General features: G+C 62.3%; 1 protein-coding gene across 1 annotated transcript in view; it reads left to right on the top strand.

Moving 5' to 3' along the window:
- The first annotated feature begins 215 nt into the window (after positions 1-215).
- Positions 216-9330, top strand: part of PTCH2 (patched 2) — a 21582-nt gene continuing 12467 nt past the window's right edge. The window contains 3 exon segments of the mRNA XM_048313100.1: positions 216-285; positions 288-514; positions 785-977. Of these exon segments, the coding sequence (XP_048169057.1) occupies positions 216-285; positions 288-514; positions 785-977 (490 nt within the window).

The following is a 9330-nucleotide window of genomic DNA, read 5'->3' as shown; positions in this document are numbered from 1 at the left end:
GGGGGATGCCCGTCCCCGGGGCCGTCTGTGGAGGGCTGCCGGTGCCGGAGCGGGAGGTGCGGGCAGCCCCGGGCGCGGGCCGTGCCGGTGCCCCGGTGCCGCCGCCGCCGCGCTCCCCCCCGCGGCGGGGCCGGTGCGGTGCGGCGCGGGGCGGCGCGGGGGGGAGCGCGGTGTGTGGCCGCCGGCGGCGGGCGCGCCGTTGCTTAGCAGCGGCGATGGGCGCTGCCGCGGCGGCGGCGGCCAATGGGAGCGGCGGCGGCGGCGCGGCCCCGGCGCCCCCCGCCCCCGCCTCCCCTTTAGAGGCGCGGCGGGCGGCCGGCGGCGCACACACAGCCCTCCATCCGCACCGGCACCGGCACCGGCACGGCCCCGCCGCGCGCATGGGGGCCGCCGCCGCGCTCGGCCCCACATAACGGGGGTGCCCAGCCCCGCCAGCCGCCCCGCCATGCCGGCCGAGCCCCCCCGCGCCGCGCCGCCGCCGCTCCGCGCCGCCCGCCGCAAGCCGCTGCCCGAGGTGAGTGAGGGGCGAGCATCGCCCGCTCTCGCGGAGGCTGTGGGCCGGGGAGGGGAGTTCGGAGAGCGTGGAGGAGCCCGGGGCGGGCCGGGCGGGTGCGGGGATCCCCCTGTCCCCCGGCTCCGTGAACCTCCGGCACTCACGGTCCCGCTCCGCAGCCAACAGAGCGCGGCGGCCGCGGGCATCCCGCCCCGCTGCGGGTCCCCTTCCCTGGGCAGGGGCTCCCCCGTCTCCTCTCCCGGGCTGACCCGATCCTCGCCCCCTTCGCAGGGCAGGGCCGTGGGCCAGAGGACCCCGCTGTGGTTGCGGGCCCGCTTTCAGGCGCTGCTCTTCGCCCTGGGTTGCCGGATCCAGCGGCACTGCGGGAAGGTGCTCTTCGTGGGGCTGCTGGTGTTCGGGGCGCTGGCCGTGGGGCTACGGGTGGCCTCCATCGAGACCGACATCGAGCACCTCTGGGTGGAAGGTAAGCGCGGCCCTGCGGGCTCGGCCGCCCGTGGGAACGGTCCCGGTCCCTCTCCCGGCCGCGGCTTTGTCCCCCACGCGCGGCGCGGAGTGCGGGGCCGGCCGGCAGGCAGGTGACAGCGCGGGAGCGGGGCGGGAGGAGGAAGATGAGGATGCCGCCGCCGGGCGTCCCGCCAGCGGGGCCGCGGAGGACGGGCCCGTGGGTGCCCACGAGCGGGGGTCCCGTGTGCGCGGCCGCTCGGGCTGCGCCTTGCGCGAGTGCGTGGTGCCGAGTTGCAGAGGGACCCCCACGCGTGTCCCGACGGGGGTCCCCGCGGGACGGTGCAGACACATGCGACGGGGATGGTGCTGGACACCCCCCTCCCGGTGGGAAGAACCCCCGGGGACGGCCGCAGCCCGCACCGGGGCAGAGCCGGCGCCGCGGAGCCGCCAGTCCCGGCCCGGGACCCTTGCCCGGGAGGAACGGGAGCGCGGGTAGGGTCAGGCAGGAGCAAATCCCCGTTTCCGAGTGGAAGCGGCTGATCCCCCTCCTTTGTTATTAATAACTCCAGCGTGGATTTTCTCTCCCCGATCCCTGCAGCCCCGCTTCACGGGTCTGGGATTTGCTTTTCCTGCGCCTCCCTCCGGCTTTGGGGGTCCCTGGGGGGGCAGCGCCCCGAGTCGTACCCCCCGTCCGTGCCGCCGGGCGCGGCGGGGGGATCCCCCGGGCGGGGGTCCCCGCGGGGTGCTGTGCAGGGGCAGATGTTGCTCAGCGGAGGGGTGTCAGCCATCTTTGTGCGGGAGCGCTGCCTCCTCCCCCACGCCCCGCTCCCTGTGTGGTCCTCAGCTACTCTTGGATTTGGTTCAACAATAGAAGCAACTTTGCTCTCCCACCCCCTTTTTTTTTTTTTTTTTTTTTTAATTTAAAAAAAAGAGCTCTGCGCTCCCTGGCTGCTTGCACACAGATGCACGCACGGACCTCTGCCCAGGAATGCCCGGCTTTCCCACCTGCTCCCCACTCCCCAAGGGTGTTTGTCCCCCCTCCCCGGATCTCGTCTCCATCACCCCTTTCCGCTGCAACACGTAGCAGAGAAATCCAGTGATACCTCCCGGTCCAGCCAGCGCCTGAGCCGTGGCTGCTGAAGCAGGGACGTGCTCCCTCCGTGGTTCCCTCACTCTGGGTCGTGGCTCCGGCTCCATTGAATTTTTATTGTGCTTTTGGGGTAGCAAGGAGTCAAGAGTTTTGTAGAACTGTGGCCAGGAAAGCGGCTGTGGTTGTTCCTGTTAAGGGGAATGGGACTTGCGGCACATCAGGGTGGAGAGTGGGATGGGGAAGGGGCCAAGCCTGGGGACGGCTGGAAGCGCCCAGAAACCCGGCTTTTCCTGTGCCCCACTGTGCTTCCCTGCTCGCACGGGCACAGCCAGGAGCAACTGCGGCTGCTCTTGGGGGATTTCCCCCACACTGCGGTCTGGCTGTAGTGTGGGTGCCGGGGGCCTCTCTCAGGAATCTTCTCTTTCTCATGGCTTCCCATCCTCTTCAGTGTCAGGGACTGGATTTAATTTTTTTTTTTCACTCCGTGGTGAAACACCGCTGACCTGGGGTGTCCTGCCCCTTCCTGGGCAGCGGGTGCACTGGGTCTGCGCACAGTCCCTGCTCTGGATCTGCAGTGCCAGGCTGAGGATGGCGTGTGATGCCAAGGGTGATACTCAGAGCCTCCCCTTGTCCTTCCTGACAGGGCTCTTCCCCCGGGAGTGTGCACTTGGGGCAGACCCCTCTGTGCCTTGCTCTTGGGAGGCACAGCCCCAGTGTCCTCAGGCGCTGGCACAACCTGTGACCGACAATGATGATGCGTCTGAGATGGCTTTAGTCCCATGGGGTCCCTGGCAGGCACACATGGGTCAAGATGTGGGAGGAAGGTTTGCAGTGACACTTTCAGTCTCGTGTATCAGCTGTGGAGCTGCACCCCATAACCATCTGTAGGTCCTGGCCTCATTACTGGTCTCAGCTTCACTTTTCTGGTGAGATCAGAGCATCCCCCGTGTATACCCTGCCCTGATCACTGCACCCCATCCTGCTGCTGTGGTGATGGGCCTTATCAGGGGACAGGAGGGCCTGGATGCCCCTGGAGAGCGGGACACAATTTCCCAGACTGTGTGGTTGGATCCAGAGCACTTGAAGCTGCTTTGGGTTTTTTCTCAGCCCCTATTTTCTCACATTCCCCGGTGTGTGGCAGGGTTGGAGTGTGCATCCTCTGCAGTGAGCCTGGTACCACTTTGCCAGGCTGAAGCAATGCAGTTCTCGCTCCTTGGCTGGAAAAGTTGGTGTCTCATCAGCTTGGTTCCAAAGGTTTGGGATCCCCAGGATCCCTGAGCTCCTACCTCCTCTGGGTCTGTGAGATGCTTGTGGGAGTGTGGTTCATCCTAGCCCTGAGGCAGCGCTGTGGGATGTCTAAGGGGCAGGGTATGTGCGCAGGGAATCCCAGGCCCATCATCCTAGCCCAGTGAGTCCCAGCTCAGGGGCAGGGTGGTTTAGGGTTTCAGGAAGCCTGTGGCGACTGTACCTGATCACCTGCCTCTGCCTAGCCAGGCTGAGGGATGAAGGGTGGTGATGCTCCAGCCCAAACCACCTCACCCAGGTGAGGTCCCAGAGCTGCAGAAGCAGAGTGTGACCCTGTGCCAGACAGTCCCCGCTTCAGGCTGAGCTCAGCCCTCTGGGAGCTGGGATCCTGGCGAGCAGGGGAGGGAAGGGAGCTGCTTCCCATGGGAGCATGGTACTGCTGTCCCATCCCCCTCCTCCCCAAAGAGGGGAGCAGGGTGGGGCAGCCCTGTTCTGGCCCCATGACTGGGGTCAGCATTCGGGCCATACTGATGGTGTGTCCTCCTGAGCCTCGGCTGTGATCCCAGCCACTGTGGGAAAGCAGAGGGTCCCCTGTCCCAATTCTGGGAATGTCCTTAGACCAGGGAGTTGGCTGAGGGGTTCTTGCGGTGTTCTGGGGTTACGCCTGACCTGCATCCCTGTTTGGGAGATGGAAGGAGGCTGTGTCACCCCATAAATTGGACTCGACTGTGGAAATGTTCAATTAGGCTCCTCCGAAGCAATTAGCCACTCGGAGGCTTTGAAATCCCGGCTAGCGGCGAGTGTTGAGTTACCTCTAGACACCTGGCAGCTGTTCCTGGCTCTCCCAGGGCGTCTTTAGGGCCAAGGGGCCGGGGAGGCAAGCTCTGGGCAGGCAGAGCCCTGGGTGGTGAATGGGTCTGCCTGATTTATAGCGCTGAGGGCTGGTTCAAAGGAAGGCCGGGTTAATTCCTAACCGGAACAGCCGAGCGCCCCGCACAGCCGTCGCGCTCTCAAAGAGCTGCCGAGTCTCCCTGGAGAAGACCCTGTCCCTTTCTCGGAGGGGTCATGGACACCCCAAATGTGCTGGTGGGATGAAATAGGATTCATCTTATGGGGGTGAGGGGAATTTACTCCCTTGTTCTCAGCTTGGGGCACAAAGCTGAGACACCCCCAACCCTCTTGGCAGTGGCTTTTGTCCTTCTTTGATCTCTGCAACAGTTCTTGGCACAGGGCATCCCTTCCTCGGCACCCAGGATAGGGCTGGGATGCAGCCTGGAGCTCCCCCCGCGACAGGGAAAGACGGAGAGGAGACACTGGCTGACTCTCTTTGCAGAGAGAGGGGCATAGGGAATGGGAAAGCCACAACAGGAAGCCAAGGACGGGGATTGAACGCCCTCTCCGCTGTCTGTGTGGCCCCTCTTCCCAGCCCCTGTCCCCACTGTGCTTGGTGGGTCCCGTGGAGGGGTGTGGGACAGCAGCAGTGGGGCTGAGTGGGATGCCACAGCCATTCCTGGGTGGGCACATGGAGAGGTGGGTGGTCTCGTTGCTGCCGGCGGGTGGGTTTGTGGGGTGGGATGTTTGTGCAGGGGCTGAGAAAGGAGAGGGTGAATCTGGGGGAGCTGTGTGGGGCTGGTACTGACAGGTTGGGGGGTTCTAATGGCAGTTTGTCCCTGTGTCTGGGGCAGCAAGATGCCTGCTAGGATCTGGCCAGAGCTGGCTTCACTCCTAAGGGGTGGCTCCTGGACTGCCATGTCCCTGCTCTGTCTCCAGATGGGTGTCCTGGGGAAAGAGGGTCCCCATTTTTCTTAGGGTGTGGTGACACAGGTATTGCTCTGCGGGAAGGGAAGGGACAGCCCAGGGTCCTTGGGGACTGTCTTGCTTGGCCTGGTGGGATTTTTCCTTCAGGACCCTGCTGTCTTCTGTTTGCAGGGTCTGGGTATTTGTGGGGACACTGTGCCCCTGTCCTCAGGGGCTTGGAGGAGTGAGAAGCAGCTGGGATGTTGCTGCCACGAACTCCTGAGGTCCCTGTTATCCCAAAAACCTGCCTGCCTGGCTCTCCCCTCTGCTCCAAAGTCCCCTCTGGCTCTGAAAGAACCTTTCTTCTCAAGAAGGGAGGGGGGAGAAGGAAGCTCACCCAGTAGACCCCCACCCACCAGAAGATGGGGTCCAGGCAGTTCACCTTTATTTATTTATCTTTGGGAGGTGAGTGCAAAACCTCTTGCTCTTCCTTTTCCCTTCCTTGACAGCTTGATCAGCTTTTTTGGGCTGGAAAATTTTGCTAATTAACCCAAAGAGACTGGAAGACTCTTTACAGATGGCTGTGGCTTGTCTGCCCCTATCCATTTTGCTTTGCTTTTCAACTTACATATTTTTTTATTTCCTAGAAAGTGTTTTTCCTTTTTCTTTCCCCTCTTTTTTTTTTTTTTTTTTTTTTTAACTTGGACATATCTACGGACTTAGGGAAGGGGCTCTTTTTTTTGTGTGTTTTAAATGTTATTTGGCGGCTGGGAGGGGGCAGCGCCAGGGCCCAAGAAGAGGGTTTTATTATCTGCCTCTCCCTCGGGCCTGGAAAAGTGGTCTGAGTTCAAAAAATTCATTTCTTGCCTGAATGAAGCCAGCAATGTGGAAAAATTTCACCATTCAGAGGGGGATGAATGTATGTTTCAACCACACATTAAGTGACATTAGCAAGCAGTGGAGTGCCTAATGTGGCCATTTTTCACAGCAGCCAACAGAGGGGGTGATTAGCATAATTAGTACAGGCAGCCCTATACATATGGAAATGGCAAATGCCTAAATGCCAACACCAGTGGAAATTTATGTCAATGCTGACAGGAGTCTTAGCGGTGAATAGTTCCCAACTGAATCCCCTCTCCCCCCCCCCCTTTTTTTTTTCCCCCTCTCTCTCTTTTTCGGGGGTCGCGCTGTCCCCTCGGCGCTGGCCGGGGCGGTGCGAGCTCCCGGCTGCCCCCCTCCCTGTGCTGGGAACCGCCGCCCCCCGATTTGGGGTAATAAAGACATTAATTTAGCTTTGCCGTTAAACAAAAGACTTCGGCCGGGGCCGGCGGCTGGGGAGCTGGCCCCAAACGGGCCCTTTCAGCCCCTCCGCCGCTGGCTTTTTGAAGGCATCCCCGTCTTCTGCCACCCCTCTTGACTTAGTTGGGAGCCCCTTCGGTGGGGCTGGGTTTAGTTGGAGGTGCTGGGGCGGCGCCGAGCCCTCGTCCGTCCCTTGGTGCTGCTGGGGGCACCCATCTGTCACGCAGCTGCCCCCCTTCCCGGGACCAGCCGTGGGGTGAATGGGGCCGGGAGGACGTGTTTTGACAGGATGGGGCCGCCGGGCTTTTGGCGAGGCTGGCGGTAGCGGCCGGGACAGGTAAAAATGGCTCTTTCAGTGTGCCCTGGGCGAGACTTCCTCCGGAGCAGCATGGGTCCTTTCACTGCCTCCCTAATCCAGCTAATCCGCCCCACAACACTTTGAAGGTGGCCTCCGGCTTGCACGCCGCTCAGCACGGGGAAGCTGCAGCCGAGGGATGCTTGGGGCGGTGCCTCGGGACCCCCTCCCACCGGGATACAGGATAGTGCTTGAGTTGCAGGATGGTTCTGGCATCCCTCTGAAGCCTCCGGGGCTCTAATCACCCAGGGTGGGCATCTCTGCCAGCGGGATGCACTCAGTCTGTGCTGCTGTTTGCCCCCGTGGGTGCCTCTTGTAGCAGTGGGGGTACTGCAAAGGGGGTTCCCCATGGGGATGGCTTTTCCCAGGGGATCTCAACCTGACCTTGCCCCACTCCCAGCTGTGCCTTTGTGGTGGTTCCCAACCCTAGCACTGGGATGTTGTGCTGTAGAAAGGGGGCTGCTCGTCAAGTCCCTTGCTAGTGGGCCCAGCTGGAGCTGGGGCCAGGGCTGCAGCATCCCCTGTCATCAGCTGTGCACCAGCCGAATCTGGGACTCAACAACATTTGTTGCCACATCCCGTAGCCCCATGACGCCAAGCGGGACAGGGCCTGGTTTTTGGGGGCCAAGCGAGAATGCATACCCAGGAGTGTTCCCTCCCCGCCATCCTGTCCCACCCAAGTCGCCCAAGTGGTGACAACACTGGCAGTGTCTGGGTACCATCTGCAGTGTGGTGGCAGTGCTGTTGACCATGGCCTCTACCCACCCTGAGGGGACACAGCCTGGTTTTTGCAGCATGTGTCTCGTGGGGAGACACCAGTGCCTCTCTGTGGTCCCCAGCACCTCCCACATCCCTCCCTCGCCTTCACCCTTGACAGGCAGGGAGGGCTCTGTGTGGGGCTGGCAGCCTGCCCCGACCCACTGCCCTCCCCATGCCACCCAGACATGCTGCCCTGGCACACTCAGCTCGCTGCCCCCCACCCTTGGGTGCTTGGAGACAGGGCACCACGAGGTTTGTCCACCTCCTGCACTGGGAGAGCATGGTGGGAGGTCCCCTTGCTGTCATAACCAGCCGGCTGGCTGCGAGGGGGCCAGCCCCGGGCTGGGGGGCTTTGCAAGACCTGGCATGGGCTCATCTGACCCCAAACCCTCTGAGTCTGGGAGGTTCTGGCTGCCCCTGGGGGGGATGTGGAATGAGCTTCCAGGGCAGGGGGGCAACACAGGGGCTGAAGCTCTGTCTTGGCTGGAGCAGCTGAGGGCACAAGTTGGTCCCACTGTGTGAGGGTGAGCTGGCTGCAGTGCCTGCTGTGGGTCCTGTGCCAGAAGGGTTTAGGGAGCAGTGGCAGGGGAATGGCTCAGGCAGGGTGGCCGGGAAGGGGGCAGGGAGGCTCCGGCCCTGCTCTATAATTTTGTGGCGGATGCTGTAATTATGGGGAGGGCTCCCCCCGCGTGGCCTGTGGATGGGAGGCAGCCGCACACGCAGCCGCCCTCGCTGCCAGGGACCCTGTCCCATCCTTGGCATCCACTCTCCCTGCTTGGGCACAGGAGGAGCCTGCTCTGCACCCCGGCTGTTTGGAGTGCAAGTGGGCATAGGGTCCCAATACACCGTCCAGCCTGAACTGCTCTGAGCCTGCACCCCGTGACCCCCCCAGCATGAAACCCTCAGCCAGTGGTACCAAGGAGCAGTGCCCACCCCAGCGAGGATGCTCCTGCAGGGCATGACTGCCTCGGGGCACTGTCCTGCCCCCAAGCCCTGCTGTGGGATTTCGGGGGGATGTGGCGGTCCAGGGCAGTGAAGCCAAACCCTGTCGGGGAGCAGAGCAGGCTGTTAGTAAGCAGGACCGGACGCCTGATTGGAACCAGAGAGCCCTTTGCATGAAAAAGCCAAGGGCTCCCTTTGTTAATTGGAATTTAAAAAAAACCAACAAAACAACAACAACAACAACAAAACAACAACACAACAACAACAACGAAAAAAGGAAGATTTTACATACAGTTCCTCATTAACGTGCTCATTGTTGGTATCGGGGTGCCCCCCCCAGCCTCCTCCCGGGCCGGGGGGCTGCGTGCGGCGTGGGGCGTCTCGCCCCGCTCCCGGGCTGGCCGGCCGGCGGGCGCGCGCCCGTTTGAAGTGTCCTTGGCAGCCCTGTGTGCGCTGCCTTGTCTTTTCATGTTGCTCTTTGGTTAATTAGGGTGTTGGAATTTGAGGCTTCCTCACGGCCTTTGAAGCTTGCTGACGGCTCGAAGTGCCCTGTTCCAAATTAACACTAATTACAAGGGACGGCTTTTTATTTTCTCTCTCTTTTTTATTTTTTTTTTTCTCTCTTTAATTTTTCGGGGGGCTCGCCCCCACCCCATGCTTGCAGATGTGTGGCTCCTCCCGCAGCCGCGCTGGGCGGAGATGCCGGCAGGGCGTAGCAGGATGCATCCCCCGGGAGCAGCAGCGTTGTCGGGCACCCCCTCATCGCTGTGTCCCACCTCCCGCCCGGGTTCGGCGTGGGTGGCATGGCTGAGATCAGAGCAGCCTGGCGCACCTCCTGCCCGACCTCCCAGCCTGCTGGGAACGGGATGGGCGTCCCGCTTCCCCCCCTCCCCCCCCCCCCCCCGCCCCGACACCCACCCTCCCTGTGTCCTCGTCCCCTCACCC

This window comes from Corvus hawaiiensis, chromosome 9 (assembly GCF_020740725.1).
Source record: "Corvus hawaiiensis isolate bCorHaw1 chromosome 9, bCorHaw1.pri.cur, whole genome shotgun sequence".
Taxonomy (NCBI): Eukaryota; Metazoa; Chordata; class Aves; order Passeriformes; family Corvidae; genus Corvus; species Corvus hawaiiensis.
This window is presented reverse-complemented; position numbering and strand designations above follow the sequence as displayed.